Genomic DNA, 19,393 nt, shown 5'->3' with positions numbered 1-19,393 from the left:
GGATTAAGGGGTTAAAGAGGCCGTGATGCCGAATATATTAATTCTTTATTATATATATATATATATATATATATATATATATAACTATATTTTGAACATTTTTTTTAATTATACTTATTTTTTATTTATTTTTTTAGTTTGGGGACATTAACCCACGACCGTAGTGTCTCTTGTGCAGGCACGGCTTCACCGGAGAACCGACATTCTCAGTGAAGGGTTATTCCCCGTTTTATGGCTGAGCCGGGAATAACTTTGTCTATGTCTGACCACCAGAACGAGCCCATAGCGTCTGACAGGCTCTGTTTCCATCATTTCTATGGGGAATATGGAACCAACAAAACTCAACCTCCCGTGAACGGAGACAAGAATAACCCTAATACTAGGATTACAAGCCACCACCGATTCACAGGACACGCGATAACTCTGGGGGTCCGATACTGAGACCAGGGTCCTGTGGATAGGTGGTAACTTTCTCTTTTCTTGGGGTCTCAGTGATGGGACCCCCACCGATCATAAGACACCCCGGCACTGTAGATATATGATAACTTGCTGATTTCTTGGGGTCCAACAACTTGGACCACCACTGATCACTAGACCAGGTTTCTGTAGATAGGCAATAACTTGCTGGTCTCTAGGGGTCTGGCTGCTAGGACCAACACTGATCAATAGACCGTGGTCTTGTGGATAGGTAGTAATTTGCTGGTCTCTAGGGTTCTGGCTGCTAGGACCACCAATGATCATTAGACTGAGTTCCTGTGGATATGTGATAACTTGCTGATCTCTGGGGGTCTAGCTGCTAGGACCACCAGTGATCACTAGACTGAGTTCCTGTGGATATGTGATAACTTGCCAATCTCTGGGGGTCTGGCTGCTAGGACCACCAATGATCACTAGACTGAGGTCCTGTTGATATGTGATAACTTGCTGATCTCTTGGGGTCTGGCTGCTAGGACCATCAATGATCACTAGACTGAGGTCCTGTGGAGATGTGATAACTTGCTGGTCTCTAGGGGTCTGGCTGCTAGGACCACCAATGATCACTAGACTGAGGTCCTGTGGATATGTGATAACTTACTGGTCTCTAGGGGTCCATATGCTAGGACCACCAGTGATCAATAGACCGAGGTCTTGTGGATAGGTAATAACTTGCTGATCTCTGGGGCTCTTGCTGCTAGGACCACCAATGATCACTAGACTGAGGTCCTTTGGATGTGTGATAACATGCTGATCTCTAAGGGTCTGGCTGCTAGGACCACCAATGATCACTAGACTGAGGTCCTGTTGATATGTGATAACTTGGTGATCTCTGGGGGTCTGGCTGCTAGGACCACCAGTGATCACTAGACCGAGGTCTTGTGGATAGGTAATAACTTGCTGATCTCTGGGGGTCTGGCTGCTAGGACCACCAATGATCACTAGACCGAGATCCTCTGGATATGTGATAACTTGCTGATCTCTGGGGGTCTGGCTGCTAGGACCACCAGTGATCACTAGACCGAGATCCTCTGGATATGTGATAACTTGCTGATCTCTGGGGGTCTGGCTGCTAGGACCACCAGTGATCACTAGACCGAGATCCTGTGGATATGTGATAACTTGCTGATCTCTGGCGTCTGGCTGCTAGGACCACCATTGATCACTAGACCGAAATTCTGTGGATATGTGATAACTTGCTGGTTTCTAGGGGTCCGGCTGCTAGGACCACCAGTGATCACAAGACTGAGGTACTTTGGATGTGTAATAACTTGCTGATCTCTTGGGGTTCGGCTGCTAGGACGACCACCGAACACGAGACCGAAGTCCTGTGGATAGGTGATCCCTAGGGGTCCGACTGCTAGGACCACCACTGATCCTATGAATAGATGACTTTATTTTTATTTTTCAGGTGTAATGATGGAAGTGAATCTCCGCAGTAGAGAAATCCGTAATGAAGACTGAATCCCGTACAATGTGGGTAATTTATTAACACATTCATAGCCGTGCTGTACAAAGAGCGTATCCCCCTTCCCACACGTGTCCCTGCTTCAGAGGGGCTTACAATCTAGATCCCGCACACATAGCCTGCGGCCCTCATTTACCAGTAAGGGCTCAGACGTCTCGGGTACGGTACTGCGTGGCACTAGCGTTAAGCCTCTGCTATTGGTATATCATTCCCCCTGTATAGCCCCAGGGGGTGAGGGAGCCGCGGGGGCTACTGGTGGAAGCAGCGGGTCTAGCGCCAGTATCCAGGATTTACTAGCATAATGTCTACATCTTGCACCAGGTCACGTCGCTCTCACGCTGTCCTCCAGCTTTGCGCTCTCGCCCTCGTTCACACACTCTCACTCTCCTTCCGTCTTACTCCATGTTGTATAGAGTATTTTTGTTTTTGTTTATTTTTTCCTTCTCGGATATAACGTGACGCCGTGAGCCTCGGTGAAGCGCAACGCTCTATTCCTGCTCCTCCCGGGACTTCTCGGCCAAATCGCCTACGAATGTGTCCCACTTCTTCTGCCAGACGTCCGTCAGCCTGTCCTTCCCCTCGAGAGACAGAGAGCTGAACCTGCAATAGATTGGGGAGATGAGGGTACCAGTCATAGAAGGAGCTCACTGACAGATCTTCAGTTAACTCAATCTACAGCCAGCAATGCCTATTAAATAAAAAGCCTGTGAAACGGTACAAAATTTGTCATAAAACACAACTGCAAAAGGTAGCTTTTACCAAAACACTTGCATTTTGGCATCAAAGAGGACGGTGCCCATCTCGGGACCCCTTCTGTAGGCCCAAAAAAAGAGCGCCTCCTGCCGTGGAGCACTGGAGTCATCCTGGCATTACATGGATGGACTCTCTGAATGGCTGCCATGTAATGCCACGTTACCCCGATGCCGATGTCCACTTTTTGGGACAGGGGAGTATCACTTACCTAATCGAATTGACCACCAGCTGCTTGAGGGTCTTCAGATCAGCCTTGGAGCCCCCCATTCCCATAAACACCTCATAGAAGTCATACGACAGCCCTTGGGCGCCAAAAATGGATGGGTCGTCCGAGCTGATGACCAGGGGATGGCCGTCGGACAGTAGAGTAGCTGCAGGGTGGTTGCGCAGGTCAGACACCAAGAGGAGGACCTGCACAGGAAAAGCACGAGTCAGAATTTGGGCGACGGGTGACAAAGCGCAAGGTCACATGTAATGAAGATGGCTGGCGCCCCCCCAGCTGACCTGATTAGAGACCGGACAGATCTCCAGAGGGACGTTCATCTTCAGAGACATCTCCTGAGCCACGGGGTGTTTAATTAGAGCGTATCCGTGACCGATCCGTGATGTGTTCAGCAACAGGGCATCCAGCACGTTTTCATCTACGCCCATACCCTGCCAGCCTAATGAAGCAATACACCGTCATATGGTAACCGGTACTGGCCTGATTGTCAAAATATGTAGTATCACACGGAGGCAGTAGTGTTGTAGAGCTGTGCATTAATCTTATACAGTATGACCACTGTATGGCGGTAATATTATTTAACTGTATAGTAATTTTTTTTCCTCTGTATGGCTGTATTATTTTTTGACTATATAGTAATCTTATATGACTACTGTATGACAGTATTATTTTTGCATGTATATGTATCTTATTTGACCACTGCATAGCAGTATAGCGTTTGCATTGTATATATCTTATTTATCCACTGTTTGGCGGTATAATTTTTGTACTGTATATGTATCTTATATGACGACTGGATAGTGGTAATATTTTTTGACTGTGTAGTAATCTTATTTGACCACTGTATGGCAGTATTATTTTTACACTCTATATGTATCTTATTTGGCCACTTCATGGCGGTATTACTTTTGCACTGTGTAGTAATCTTATTTGACCACTGTATGGCAGTATAATGTTTTCAGTGTATATATATATCTTATTTATCCACTGTATGGCGGTATTATTTTTGCACTGCATATGTATCTTATTCGACCACTGTATGGCGGTATTATTTTTGCACTGCATATTTATCCTATTTGACAACTGTGTAGCGGTAAAATACAATTTCTGCAATATATATATATATATATATATATATATATATATATATATATATATATATATATATATATATATATATATATATATATATATATACACATGCACAGTATATATAACCACTGTGTGGTGGTATTTTTGCACGGTTTAGTAATCCTTTTCCAGCATTATATGGTGGTATTATTTTTGCACTGTATATCTATATCTTATTTGATCATTATATAGCAGTACTAGTTTTGCACTGTATATGTATCTCATATGACCACAATATAGTAGTATTATTTTTGTACCATATATTTATCTTATTTGACAACTGTATAGTGGTATAATTTTTGCACTATATATATATATATATATATATATATATATATATATATATATATCTTATTTGACCATTATGTCGCGGTAATATTTTTGCACAGTTCAGTAATCCTTTTTTACCATTATGTCGCGGTATTATTTTTCCCCGGTTCAGTAATCCTTTTTTACCATTATATGGCGGTATTATTTTGATACTTTATGACAGTATTTAGGCGGTACTCTGCTGTGCCCCGCACTCTTTGATTATACCACACCCCTTTTTTTCATTAATGGATTAAGAATTTTATTTAACTCTTCCACTTCCAGAGCGGACAGCCAGGACGGATGTCGGCCCTCACAATGCCATCACCTCACTTACTTACTAGTCTCTCCAGCATGGAAGAAGAACGGCAGGGTGACCCCCATCTTGCGGGGGATGGTGAGGGCTTCTCGCAGCTGGTACAGCGAGTGTCCGGCATCTTCTTGGCCAACCTTATAAAGGGAAAGAATTGGGGGTCACTGCCGCGAAGCGATGCCCCCGGGTCTGCGCATCCACCCGTCTGTGCTCACCATCATATTTCTTACCAAATCAAAGCCAGCCATGGTGTCGGGGAACTGCGACATCAGCTGCATCGCAAAATGCACGGCCTCCTTCACCGCCGGGAGTTCTTCATGTCTGGAGGGAGAGGGCACAGTATACCACTAAGACCGCTGTGATGGATTCTCACTATAGGGGCGAACACCTAGATAATCGGCTGCCCCACTGGGGCGATCAGCCGCTTTCTACAGAACCCCATCTGTGTAGACATAGATCCTGTACATGAACTAGTAGGCTCAGGATGAACTCAGCAATATATGGCTGCAAGTGCAGGACTAAACGGGAGACTACCTGTGCACGGTGTAAATGATCTTCACTCCTAAGAAGTCCGGGTGGTCCTCTTTGAACCGGTTGACGACGTCTCTGTAAGTCGCCACTGACCAGGTGCGATCATGAGTCGTACCGTCCAGCTCGTAAACCTGGGGGGGGAACAGCACAAAAGTGTTAGGCCTGAAACCTTATCCTAAAGCCATGGACTGAGGCAACGCGCTGCGCTGAACCCACCGGGGCGAGCATCGTCCGCAGCTCCACGTACTGGATCTGGTCGTGATAAAGCTCTTTCAGACCCTCATAGGTATATTCCTTAAAGACCGGGGCGTAAAGGATGAGGCCGGAGGCAGCAATGAAAGCCCCTTCAAACCTGCGCCATACTATGTCCTGGGTGGGGTAATCCTGCTCCGGAGAGTCGGTCAGCAACGTCAGGTTACGTATCAGGCTGGAGAAAAAGAGAGAAATGTACAGAAACCTGAGCACCGCCGCATGTGCACCCAATATACCTGCAGCACCACCGCATGTGCACCACATATACCTGCAGCACTGTCGCATGTGTGCACCACATATACCTACAGTACCGCCGCATGTGCACCACATACCTGCAGCACCACCGCATGTGCACCACATACCTGCAGCACCACCGCATGTGCACCACATACCTGCAGCACCACCACATGTGCACCACATATACCTGCAGCACCGCCGCATGTGCACCCAATATACCTGCAGCACCACTGCATGTGCACCACATACCTGCAGCACCACCGCATGTGCACCACATATACCTGCAGCACTGTCGCATGTGTGCACCACATATACCTACAGTACCGCCGCATGTGCACCACATACCTGCAGCACCACCGCATGTGCACCACATACCTGCAGCACCACCGCATGTGCACCACATACCTGCAGCACCACCACATGTGCACCACATATACCTGCAGCACCGCCGCATGTGCACCCAATATACCTGCAGCACCACCGCATGTGCACCCCATATACCTGCAGCACCACCGCATGTGCACCACATATGCCTGCAGCACTGTCGCATGTGTGCACCACATATACCTGCAGTACCGCCGCATGTGCACCCCATATACCTGCAGCACCACCGCATGTGCACCCCATATACCTGCAGCACTGTCGCATGTGTGCACCCCATCTGCCTGCAGCACTGCTGCATGTACGCACCATATACCTGCAGCACCGCCACATGTACACCCCATATAGCTGCAGTACCGCTGTATGTACGCACCATATACAAGTGCTTCTCACAAAATTAGAATATCAACAAAAAGTTCATTTATTTCAGTTCTTCAATACAAAAAGTGAAACTCATATATTCTATAGAGTCATTACACACAGAGTGCTCTATTTCACGTGTTTATTTCTGTTAATGATTATGGCTTACAGCCAATGAAAACCCAAAACTCATTATCTTAGTTAATTAGAATACTTTATAACACCAGCTGGAAAAATGATTGTAAAATCTGAAATGTTTTCCTACTGAAATGTGTGTTCAGTAAATGCACTCAATAATTGGTAGGGCTCCTTTTGCATCAATTACTGCATCAATGCAGCGTGGCATGGAGGCGATCAGCCTGTGGACTGCTGAGGGGTTATGGAAGCCCAGGTTGCTTTGATAGCAGCCTTCAGCTCATCTGCATTGTTGGGTCTGGTGTCTCATCTTCCTCTTGACAATACTCCAAAGATTCTCTATGGGGTTAAGGTCAGGCGAGTTTGCTGCCAATCAAGCCCAGTGATACTGTTGTTTTTACACCAGGTATTGGTACTTTTGGCAGTGTGGGCAGGGGCCAAGAATGCTGGAGAATAACATTTCCATCTCCAGAAAGCTTGTCGGCAGAGGGAAGCATGAAGTGCTCTACAATGTCCTGGTAGACGGCTGCGCTGACTTTGGTCTTGATAAAACACAGTGGACCTACACCAGCAGATGACATGGCCCCCAAACCATCACTGATTGTGGAGACTTCAGACTAGACCTCCAGCAGCTTGGATTGTGGCCTCCCCACTCCTCCTCCAGACTCTGGACCTGGATTTCCAAATGAAATGCAAAATTTACTTTCATCTGAAAACAACACCTTGGACCACTGACAACAGTCTGGTTATTTTTCTCCTTGGCCCAGGTAAGACGCTTCTGGCGTTGTCTATTGGTCATGAGTGGCCGGCACAAGGAATGTAACACTTGTAGCCCATGTCCTGGACACCTCTGTGTGATGGCTCTTGAAGCAATGACTCCAGCAGCAGTCCACTCCTTGTGAATCTCCCCAAAATTTTTGAATGGCTTCTTTAGTAATGACCTTTGGTGGCTTCCCCTCCTCGTGGAGTGTGTCATTGACTGCCTTCTGGACATCTGTCAGGTCAGCAGTCTTCCCCATGATTGTGGAGCTACTGAAACAGACTAAGGGACCTTTATAAACGCTTAGGAAGCCTTTACAGGAGTTTTTTGTTAACTATTACAACTTACTGAGATAATGACTTTCGAGTTTTCATTGGTTGTAAGCCATAATCATCAACATTAACAGAAATAAACACGGGAAATAGATCAATCTGTGGGTAATGACTCTATAGAATATGAGTTTTACTTTTTGTATTGAAGAACTGAAATAAATTAACTTTTTGATGATATTCTAAGTTTGTGAGAAGCTCCTGTACCTGCAGCATCGCCGATGTGCGCCCCATGTACCCACTGAATGTACGCCGCATATACAGTTGGTACGGAAAGTATTCAGATCCCTTTACATTTTTCACTCTTTGTTTCATTGCAGCCATTTGGTAAATTCAGTAAAGTTCATTTTTCTCATTAATGTTCACTCTGCTCCCCATCTTGACTGGAAAAAAAAACAGAAACGTAGAAATTTTTGCGAATTTATTAGAAAAGAAAAACTGAAATATCCCATGGTCATAAGTCTTCAGACCCTTTGCTCAGTATTGAGGAGAAGCCCCTTTTGAGCTCGTACAGCCATGATTAACATAGTAACATACATAGTAACATAGTTAGTAAGGCCGAAAAAAGACATTTGTCCATCCAGTTCAGCCTATATTCCATCATAATAAATCCCCAGATCTACGTCCTTCTACAGAACCTAATAATTGTATGATACAATATTGTTCTGCTCCAGGAAGACATCCAGGCCTCTCTTGAACCCCTCGACTGAGTTCGCCATCACCACCTCCTCAGGCAAGCAATTCCAGATTCTCACTGCCCTAACAGTAAAGAATCCTCTTCTATGTTAGTGGAAAAACCTTGTCTCCTCCAGACGCAAAGAATGCCCCCTTGTGCCCGTCACCTTCCTTGGTATAAACAGATCCTCAGCGAGATATTTGTATTGTCCCCTTATATACTTATACATGGTTATTAGATCCCCCCTCAGTCGTCTTTTTTCTAGACTAAATAATCCTAATTTCGCTAATCTATCTGGGTATTGTAGTTCTCCCATCCCCTTTATTAATTTTGTTGCCCTCCTTTGTACTCTCTCTAGTTCCATTATATCCTTCCTGAGCACCGGTGCCCAAAACTGGACACAGTACTCCATGTTCGGTCTAACTAGGGATTTGTACAGAGGCAGTATAATGCTCTCATCATGTGTATCCAGACCTCTCTTAATGCACCCCATGATCCTGTTTGCCTTGGCAGCTGCTGCCTGGCACTGGCTGCTCCAGGTAAGTTTATCATTAACTAGGATCCCCAAGTCCTTCTCCCTGTCAGATTTACCCAGTGGTTTCCCATTCAGTGTGTAATGGTGACATTGATTCCTTCTTCCCATGTGTATAACCTTACATTTATCATTGTTAAACCTCATCTGCCACCTTTCAGCCCAAGTTTCCAACCTATCCAGATCCATCTGTAGCAGAATACTATCTTCTCTTGTATTAACTGCTTTACATAGTTTTGTATCATCTGCAAATATCGATATTTTACTGTGTAAACCTTCTACCAGATCATTAATGAATATGTTGAAGAGAACAGGTCCCAATACTGACCCCTGCGGTACCCCACTGGTCACAGCGACCCAGTTAGAGACTATACCATTTATAACCACCCTCTGCTTTCTATCACTAAGCCAGTTACTAACCCATTTACACACATTTTCCCCCAGACCAAGCATTCTCATTTTGTGTACCAACCTCTTGTGTGGCACGGTATCAAACGCTTTGGAAAAATCGAGATATACCACGTCCAATGACTCACCGTGGTCCAGCCTATAGCTTACCTCTTCATAAAAACTGATTAGATTGGTTTGACAGGAGCGATTTCTCATAAACCCATGCTGATATGGAGTTAAACAGTTATTCTCATTGAGATAATCCAGAATAACATCCCTCAGAAACCCTTCAAATATTTTGCCAACAATAGAGGTTAGACTTACTGGCCTATAATTTCCAGGTTCACTTTTAGAGCCCTTTTTGAATATTGGCACCACATTTGCTATGCGCCAGTCCTGCGGAACAGACCCCGTCGCTATAGAGTCCCTAAAAATAAGAAATAATGGTTTATCTATTACATTACTTAGTTCTCTTAGTACTCGTGGGTGTATGCCATCTGGACCCGGAGATTTATCTATTTTAATCTTATTTAGCCGGTTTCGCACCTCTTCTTGGGTTAGATTGGTGACCCTTAATATAGGGTTTTCATTGTTTCTTGGAATTTCACCTAGCATTTCATTTTCCACCGTGAATACCGTGGAGAAGAAGGTGTTTAATATGTTAGCTTTTTCCTCGTCATCTACAACCATTCTTTCCGCACTATTTTTTAAGGTGCCTACATTTTCAGTTTTTATTCTTTTACTATTGATATAGTTGAAGAACAGTTTGGGATTAGTTTTACTCTCCTTAGCAATGTGCTTCTCTGTTTCCTTTTTGGCAGCTTTAATTAGTTTTTTAGATAAAGTATTTTTCTCCATATAGTTTTTTAGAGCTTCAATGGTGCCATCCTGCTTTAGTAGTGCAAATGCTTTCTTTTTACTGTTAATTGCCTGTCTTACTTCTTTGTTTAGCCACATTGGGTTTTTCCTATTTCTAGTCCTTTTATTCCCACAAGGTATAAACCGCTTACACTGCCTATTTAGGATGTTCTTAAACATTTCCCATTTATTATCTGTATTCTTATTTCCGAGGATATTGTCCCAGTCTACCAGATTAAGGGCATCTCTAAGCTGGTCAAACTTTGCCTTCCTAAAGTTCAGTGTTTTTGTGACTCCCTGACAAGTCCCCCTAGTGAAAGACAGGTGAAACTGCACAATATTGTGGTCGCTATTTCCTAGATGCCCGACCACCTGCAGATTTGTTATTCTGTCAGGTCTATTAGATAGTATTAGGTCTAAAAGTGCTGCTCCTCTGGTTGGATTCTGCACCAATTGTGAAAGATAATTTTTCTTGGTTATTAGCAGAAACCTGTTGCCTTTATGGGTTTCACAGGTTTCTGTTTCCCAGTTAATATCCGGGTAGTTAAAGTCCCCCATAACCAGGACCTCATTATGGGTTGCAGCTTCATCTATCTGCTTTAGAAGTAGACTTTCCATGATTTCTGTTATATTTGGGGGTTTGTAACAGACCCCAATGAGAATTTTGTTACCATTTTTCCCTCCATGAATTTCGACCCATATGGACTCGACATCCTCATTCCCTTCGCTAATATCCTCCCTTAAAGTGGACTTTAGATAAGACTTTACATAGAGACAAACCCCTCCTCCTCTCCAATTTTTACGATCCTTTCTAAACAGACTGTAACCCTGTAAGTTAACTGCCCAGTCATAGCTTTCATCTAACCATGTCTCGCTTATTCCCACTATGTCAAAGTTACCTGTAGATATTTCTGCTTCTAGTTCTTCCATCTTGTTTGTCAGGCTTCTGGCGTTTGCGAGCATGCAGTTTAGAGGATTTTGTTTTGTTCCAATCTCCTCGCTGTGGATTGTTTTAGAAATGTTCTTACCTCCCTTCTGAGTATGTTTTCCTGGCTCTTCTTTGTTCGAGTCTAATGTTTTTCTTCCCGTCCCCTCTTCTTCTAGTTTAACGCCCTCCTGATGAGTGTAGCGAGTCTTCTGGCGAATGTGTGTTTCCCAGGTTTGTTGAGGTGTAGTCCGTCTCTGGCGAGGAGTCCATCGTACAAGTAATTCACACCGTGGTCCAGGAATCCGAATCCTTGTTGTCTGCACCATCGTCTTAGCCAGTTGTTTGCATCAAGGATCCTGTTCCATCTCCTGGTGCCATGCCCGTCTACTGGAAGGATAGAAGAAAAAACTACCTGTGCATCCAGTTCCTTTACTTTCTTCCCCAACTCTTCAAAGTCTTTGCAGATTGTCGGTAGGTCCTTCCTTGCCGTGTCATTGGTGCCAACATGTATCAGAAGAAATGGGTGGACGTCCTTGGAGCTGAAGAGCTTTGGTATCCTATCGGTCACATCCTTGATCATTGCACCTGGAAGGCAGCATACTTCTCTTGCGGTTATGTCCGGTCTGCAGATGGCTGCTTCTGTGCCTCTCAGTAGTGAGTCTCCCACCACCACCACTCTTCGTTGCTTCTTGGGTGTACTTTTTGCTGTCACTTGTTGCTGTGTGCCCTTTTCTTTTTTGCTTGCTGATATTGCTTCATCCTTAGGTGTGCCATCTTCATCCTCTACAAAGATTTGATATCGGTTCTTCAGTTGTGTGGTTGGTGATTTCTCCATGGTCTTCTTGCTTCTTTTGGTCACATGCTTCCACTCATCTGTTTTTGGAAGTTCTCTGACACTTTTTTCACCTTCTGTGACCAGTAGAGATGCTTCTGTACTGTCTAGGAAGTCTTCATTCTTTTTGATGAGTTTCAAACTTGCTATTCTTTCTTCCAGAACCCGCACCTTTTCTTCTAAAAGAGCCACTAGTCTACACTTCTGACAGGTGAAATTGGATTCTTCTTCTGGTCGATCTGTGAACATGTAGCACATGCTGCAGCTCACCATGTAGGTTGTCACATCTGCCATGTTGCTCCTAGATCCTGCTGACTTGCTGTGTGTTTTCCTTCTTGTGTAGTCTTCTTGGGAATGATGCAACAAGTTTTCCACCCCTGGATTTGAGGATCCTCGGCCATTCTTCCTTGCAGATCCTCTCCAGTTCCGTCAGGTTGGATGGTGAACGTTGGTGGACGCCATTTTCAGGTCTCTCCAGAGATGCTCCATTGGGTTTAGGTCAGGCCTCTGGCTGGGCCGGTCAAGAATGGTCACAGAGTTGTTCTGAAGCAACTCCTTTGTTATTTTAGCTGTGTACTTAGGATCGTTGTCTTGTTGGAAGGTGAACCTTTGGCCAAGTCTGAGGTCCAGAGCACTCTGGAAGAGGTTTTCATGCAGGATATCTTTGTACTTGGCCGCATACATGTTTCCTTTAATGACAACCTGTCATCCTGTCCCTTCAGCTGAAAAACACCCCCATAGCATGATGCTGCCTCCACCATGTTTCACTGTTGGGATTGTATTGGGCAGGTGATGAGCAGTGCCTGGTTTTCTCCACACATACCACTTAGAACTATCACCAAAAAGGTCTATCTTCACTTCATCAGACCAGATAATCTTATTTCTCATAGTCTGGGAGTCCTTCATGTGTTTTTTAGCAAACTCTGTGCGGGCTTTCATATGTCTTGCACTGAGGAGAGGCTTCCGTCGGGCCACTCTGCCATAAAGGCCTGACTGGTGGAGGGCTGCAGTGATAGTTGACTTTGTGGAACTTTCTCCCATCTCCCTACTGCATCTCTGGAGCTCAGCAACAGTGATCTTGGGTTCTTCTTTACCTCTCTCACCAAGGCTCTTCTCCCACGATTGCTCAGTTTGGCTGGACGGCCAGGTCTAGGAAGACTTCTGTTGGTCCCAAACTTCTTCCATTTAAGGATTATGGAGGCCACTGTGCTCTTAGGAACCTTGAGTACTGCAGAAGTTCTGCTGTAACCTTGGCCAGATCTGTGCCGTGCCACAATTCTGTCTCTAAGCTCCTTGGCCGGTTCCTTTGACCTCATGATTCTCATTTGGTCTGACATGCACTGTGAGCTGTGAGGTCTTATATAGACAGGTGTGCGCCTTCCCAAATCAAGTCCTATCAGTTTAATTACACACAGCTGGACTCCAATGAAGGAGTAGAACCATCTTAAGGAAGATCACAAGGAAATGGACAGCATGGGACTTAAATATGAGTGTCTGACGATGCGATATTTTAGTTTTTCTTTTTAATTTGCAATAATTTCTATATTTCTGTTTTTTTCTGTCAAGATGGGGTGCAGAGTGTACAGTAAGAAAAAAATGAACTTTTTTGAATTTATCAAATGGCTGCAATGAAGCAAAGAGTGAAAAATTTAAAGGGCTCTGAATACTTTCCGCACCCACTGTACCTACAGCAATGCCGCATGTACCCACTGCACGTACCATATACCTGCAGCACTGCTGCATGTACCCACTGCACGTACCATATACCTGCAGCAATGCCGCATGTACCCACTGCACCATCCCTATACCTGGAGCACTGCCACATGTACATGCTGCACCATCCCATATACATGCAGCACTATCGCATGTCCCCGCTGCACTGCCCAACATACCTACAGCACCACCACATGTACCCGCTGCACCATCCCATATACCTGCAGCACTGCCTCCATTATTATTATTTATTTCTATAGCACCATTAATTCCATGGTGCTTTACATGAGAAGGGGTTACATACAAGTTACAGATATCACTAACAGTAAGCAAACTAACAAGGACAGACTGATATAGAAGGACGAGGACCCTGCCCTTGCGGGCTTACATTCTACAGGATTATGGGGAAGGAGACAGTAGGTCTCCATATACCCGCTGCGTCACCACATATCATGCCGCACTTGCCCTCATATCCACCGCACTACCCCCATATACCCGCCGCACTGCCCCCATATACCCGCTGCATCACCACATATACCCGTCGCACTGCCCCCATATATCCACTGCACTGCCCCCATAAACTCGCCGCACTGCCTCGTTTACCCTCCGCACTGCCCCATATACCTGCAGCACTGCCCCATATACCCGCCACAATGCCCCCATATATCCACTGCACTGCTGCCATATACCTGCAGCACTGCCCCATATACCCGCTGCATTTTCCTCCATGAGCTCAGATGTTTTTGTGACTCCCATAGAAGTGAATGGTGAGACCCTGCAGCGGGCGATCTATGGTTGGACCGTCCTGTGACCACTGTTGTGAATTCTGCTCTTGGGTTCCCTCCAGTGGTTGTTGGTGGGAATGCAGTTGTCTCTGACTCGCAGTCCTGGCCAGGTGTATCGGATAATTACAATTCTGACTGGGATATTTAGGTGTGCTGCATCCTTTAGCCCTGGCCAGTTGTCAATGTTTCTTTGGAAGTATTGGTTCTCTGCCTGGCCTCACCTGCTTAGCTGCCAATTTCAGCAAAGATAAGTGTTTTGTTTTTGTATCTGTGGCACACTGTTGTGTGCTTGTTTCAATTTATTCCTGCTCTGTTTGTAGGATTCACTGGAGTTGCAGATTTACGCTCCTACATCTTTTAGTAGATGTAGGAAGTTTTTTGTATATCCTGCTGTGGATTTTTTGAAGGGTTTTAATACTGACCGCACAGAACTCTGTCCTATCCTGTCCTATCTAGCTAGAGGGGCCTCCTGTGCTAAATCCTGTTTTTTCTGCCTGTGTATGTTTTTTCCTCTCCGATTCACCGCCAATATTTGTGGGGGGCTGTCTATCCTTTGGGGATTTTCTCTGAGGCAAGATAGTATTCCGATTTCCATCTTTAGGGGTATTTAGTCCTCCGGCTGTGACGAGGTGTCTAGGTGTGTTAGGTACTCTCCACGGCTACTTCTAGTTGCGGTGTTAAGTTCAGGGTTGCGGTCAGTATAGTGGCCACTTTCTCCAGTGAAAGTTCTCATGCAGCTCCAAGGTCACCGGATCATAACAGACCACCCCCATAATTCCCCATCCCCCATATACGTGCAGTCACGACCACCATGATTCCCCATCACTGACCTACTATCGAACTCCGTCACGTCTCCCAGCTTCTTTCTGTAGGCCTCGAGCAGGACCCACCCGGAGCAGCCGGGCAGCTGCTTCCCCACCGGCGCCGGCTTGGAGAACATGAATCTGACGTCTCCGGTGCTGGTGAAGCAGATGTAACAGTCCGGCAGATACGAGGCGTTTCTCACCAACCAATCCACACTCAAGATGGCAAAGTCGTGTAAGTGCAGAGCGCCCCCTGTGGGTGGCAGAATAAGGGGAAATGCACCAGATCAGCAGCCGCCATGTGATAGCAGCACAGCGCCTCACTACTGCATGGTTGTGCCCGGTACTGCCGCTACAAATACCAGACACCACATATAACGCCACTGCTCACCTTTGGGCATCTCTCGGAGAATACTGAACACTTTGCTCTGCTGGATGTGCCCCCGGGCATTGAAGAAATGCATGCTGGGAGGGAAGATGCCGCTTTTTAGGGCTTGAGTCATTTCTGCCTCCTTTATCGCCATCAGGTTTTTATTGGCCTGAACTTCTCTCTCGTCCAGGACGATGTCGCCGCCGACTCTGCGGGCATCCTCCTGCTCCAGAAGAGCATCCCTCTCCTCCAAGAGAGGCAAACAGCGGCCATGGCGCAGCAAGGAGAGGAGGAGGATCCAAGACAGAAACATCTCTATGTCACAACTGCAGAGACGAGGAGAAAGAACAGGTGCGTTATATAAACAGACAGCCCGCCATAGTCTGCTCGCCCACCGCCACAGGGCCCCACCGACGTCACATCATCGGGGGCCGAACCCGATGGTCAGGAATCCATCCCACCGTCTAGTGTACGTGAGACTGGGCCGGGCACATGGTGAGGGGCCCGAAGGGGTCCGGAACCACGTCTGTTACACTGCTAATAGAGAACACGGTCTACCAAGCTCATGTAGGAAGGGTCGGGAGAGTAATGGCTGATAACAGAGAGTAATAGATTGTAACTATCTGTACTGCAGTCAACCCCCCCAGTAATGGCTGATAACGGAGTAATAGATTGTAGATCTTTTATTACAATGCGTGCAGAATTATTCGGCATGTTTGTATTTTGATCACATGATACTTTTATACATGTTTTCCTACTCCAAGCTGTTCAGGCTTGAGAGCCAACTACAAATTATGTAAATCAGGTGATGTGCATCTGTAATGAGGAGGGGTGTTGTCTAATGACATCAACACCCTATATTAGGTGTGCTTAATTACTAGGCAACTTCCTTTCATGTGCCAAAATGGGTCAGAAGAGAGATTTGACGGGCTCTGAAAAGTCCAAAATTGTGAGATGTCTTGCAGAGGGATGCAGCAGTCTTGAAATTGCCAAACTTTTGAAGCGTGATCACCGAACAATCAAGCATTTCATGGCAAATAGCCAACAGGGTCGCAAGAAGCGTGTTGGGCAAAAAAGGTGCAAAATAACTGCCCATGAATTGAGGAAAATCAAGCGTGAAGGTGCCAAGATGCCATTTGTCACCAGTTTTGCCATTTTTCAGAGCTGTAACGTTACTGGAGTAACAAAAAGCACAAGGTGTGCGATACTCAGGGACATGGCCAAGGTAAGGAAGGCTGAAAAACGACCACCTGTGAACAAGAAACAGAAGATAAAACGTCAAGACTGGGCCAAGAAACATCTTAAGACTGACTTTTCAAAGGTTTTATGGACTGATGAGATGAGAGTGACTCTTGATGGGCCAGATGGATGGGCCGGAGGCCGGATCAGTAAAGGGCAGAGAGCTCCACTCCGACTCAGACACCAGCAAGGTGGAGGTGGGGTACTGGTATGGGGTGGTATCAGGGCCGGACTGGCCATCGGGCCGTTCTGGCAAATGCCAGAAGGGCCAGTGCCAGTAGTGGGCCACTGAGCGCCGACTCACCCCCCCCAACCAGTCTATGACTCCGGTACAGTTGAATGCAATGATGGAGGAGAGAGCGTCTGCTGACGCTCCCTCTCCCATCATTTCCCGCTCTGCCTCTGACACTGCTGGTGGGTGCGCACTCACTGTGTTCCAGGCAATGCAGCGGCAGCCGCCGAGACAGGAGCAGGGAGCAACACGGGCACGAGGAGCGGTGAGGAGTGTGTTTTTTTGTTTTTTTTACTGGACTGTGGGGCCATTCTCGGGGGAGGAGAGATGCGGGTTGTGCTGTTTACTACTGTGAGGGCTGTGCTGTATACTACTATGTGGGCTGTGCTATATACTACAATGTGGGCTGTGCTGTATACTACTGTGGGCTGTGCTGTATACTACTGTGTGGGCAGTGCTGTATACTACTGTGTGGGCAGTGCTGTATACTACTGTGTTGGCTGTGCTATATACTACTGTGTGGGCTATGCTATATACTACTATGTGGGCTGTGCTGTATACTACTACGTGGGCTGTGCTGTATACTGCTATGTGGGCTGTGCTGTATACTGCTACGTGGGCTGTGCTGTATACTACTATGTGGGCTGTGCGGTATACTACTGTGTGGGCTGTGCTGTATTCTACTACGTGGGCTGTGTTATCTGCTATGCGGGTTCTGCTATATGCTATGTGGGTTGTGCTATGTAAACCAGGGATTCAAGCTTGAGGAGGCTAATTTGCATATTCCAGGTGCCTTCTGGGAAAGCGAAGAGTCTCCCTAAGCTAGAAGATCGTTGGGTACAGCCGGGACCAGCTGCTTGGAAAGAATCACCAAACCGCGCGCCTTACGGCGCGCAAATTTTTGCCTGTAGGACATTATTGCATGAGAGCTTGGCTGAGTAGATTACACAAGAAGGAAAACACACAGCAAGTCAGCAGGATCTAGGAGCAACATGGCAGATGTGACAACCTACATGGTGAGCTGCAGCATGTGCTACATGTTCACAGATCGACCAGAAGAAGAATTAAATTTCACCTGTCAGAAGTGTAGACCAAGAAAAATTATCTTTCACAATTGGTGCAGAATCCAACTAGAGGAGCAGCACTTTTAGACCTAATACTATCTAATAGACCTGACAGAATAACAAATCTGCAGGTGGTCGGGCATCTAGGAAATAGCGACCACAATATTGTACAGTTTCACCTGTCTTTCACTAGGGGGACTTGTCAGGGAGTCACAAAAACACTGAACTTTAGGAAGGCAAAGTTTGACCAGCTTAGAGATGCCCTTAATCTGGTAGACTGGGACAATATCCTCAGAACTAATAATACAGATAATAAATGGGAAATGTTTAAGAACATCCTAAATAGGCAGTGTAAGCGGTTTATACCTTGTGGGAATAAAAGGACTAGAAATAGGAAAAACCCAATGTGGCTAAACAAAGAAGTAAGACAGGCAATTAACAGTAAAAAGAAAGCATTTGCACTACTAAAGCAGGATGGCACCATTGAAGCTCTAAAAAACTATAGGGAGAAAAATACTTTATCTAAAAAACTAATTAAAGCTGCCAAAAAGGAAACAGAGAAGCACATTGCTAAGGAGAGTAAAACTAATCCCAAACTGTGCTTCAACTATATCAATAGTAAAAGAATAAAAACTGAAAATGTAGGCCCCTTAAAAAATAGTGAGGAAAGAATGGTTGTAGATGACGAGGAAAAAGCTAACATATTAAACACCTTCTTCTCCACGGTATTCACGGTGGAAAATGAAATGCTAGGTGAAATCCCAAGAAACAATGAAAACCCTATATTAAGGGTCACCAATCTAACCCAAGAAGAGGTGCGAAACCGGCTAAATAAGATTAAAATAGATAAATCTCCGGGTCCGGATGGCATACACCCACGAGTACTAAGAGAACTAAGTAATGTAATAGATAAACCATTATTTCTTATTTTTAGGGACTCTATAGAGACAGGGTCTGTTCCGCAGGATTGGCGCATAGCAAATGTGGTGCCAATATTCAAAAAGGGCTCTAAAAGTGAACCTGGAAATTATAGGCCAGTAAGTCTAACCTCTATTGTTGGTAAAATATTTGAAGGGTTTCTGAGGGATGTTATTCTGGATTATCTCAATGAGAATAACTGTTTAACTCCATATCAGCATGGGTTTATGAGAAATCGCTCCTGTCAAACCAATCTAATCAGTTTTTATGAAGAGGTAAGCTATAGGCTGGACCACGGTGAGTCATTGGACGTGGTATATCTCGATTTTTCCAAAGCGTTTGATACCGTGCCGCACAAGAGGTTGGTACACAAAATGAGAATGCTTGGTCTGGGGGA

General features: G+C 45.6%; 1 protein-coding gene across 5 annotated transcripts in view; it reads right to left on the bottom strand.

Annotated features, from left to right (window-relative positions):
• Positions 1-1,944: 1,944 nt before the first annotated feature.
• ADA2 (adenosine deaminase 2) overlaps positions 1,945-19,393 on the bottom strand; it is a 65,838-nt gene continuing 48,389 nt past the window's right edge. For all 5 annotated transcript variants that reach the window (XM_069762917.1, XM_069762914.1, XM_069762913.1 and 2 more), the window contains 9 exons: positions 15,565-15,869; positions 15,201-15,426; positions 5,419-5,629; positions 5,206-5,333; positions 4,902-4,992; positions 4,700-4,808; positions 3,200-3,357; positions 2,904-3,106; positions 1,945-2,542 (listed from right to left, as the gene is read on the bottom strand). In XM_069762917.1, the coding sequence (XP_069619018.1) occupies positions 2,431-2,542; positions 2,904-3,106; positions 3,200-3,357; positions 4,700-4,808; positions 4,902-4,992; positions 5,206-5,333; positions 5,419-5,629; positions 15,201-15,426; positions 15,565-15,856 (1,530 nt within the window). In that variant the 5' untranslated portion in view covers positions 15,857-15,869 and the 3' untranslated portion in view covers positions 1,945-2,430. The remainder of the gene's footprint in view (positions 2,543-2,903; positions 3,107-3,199; positions 3,358-4,699; positions 4,809-4,901; positions 4,993-5,205; positions 5,334-5,418; positions 5,630-15,200; positions 15,427-15,564; positions 15,870-19,393) is intronic.

This window comes from Ranitomeya imitator, chromosome 4, assembly GCF_032444005.1.
Source record: "Ranitomeya imitator isolate aRanImi1 chromosome 4, aRanImi1.pri, whole genome shotgun sequence".
Taxonomy (NCBI): domain Eukaryota; kingdom Metazoa; phylum Chordata; class Amphibia; order Anura; family Dendrobatidae; genus Ranitomeya; species Ranitomeya imitator.
Note: the sequence above shows the minus strand (reverse complement) of the source record. Positions and strands in the feature narration are given on the sequence as shown.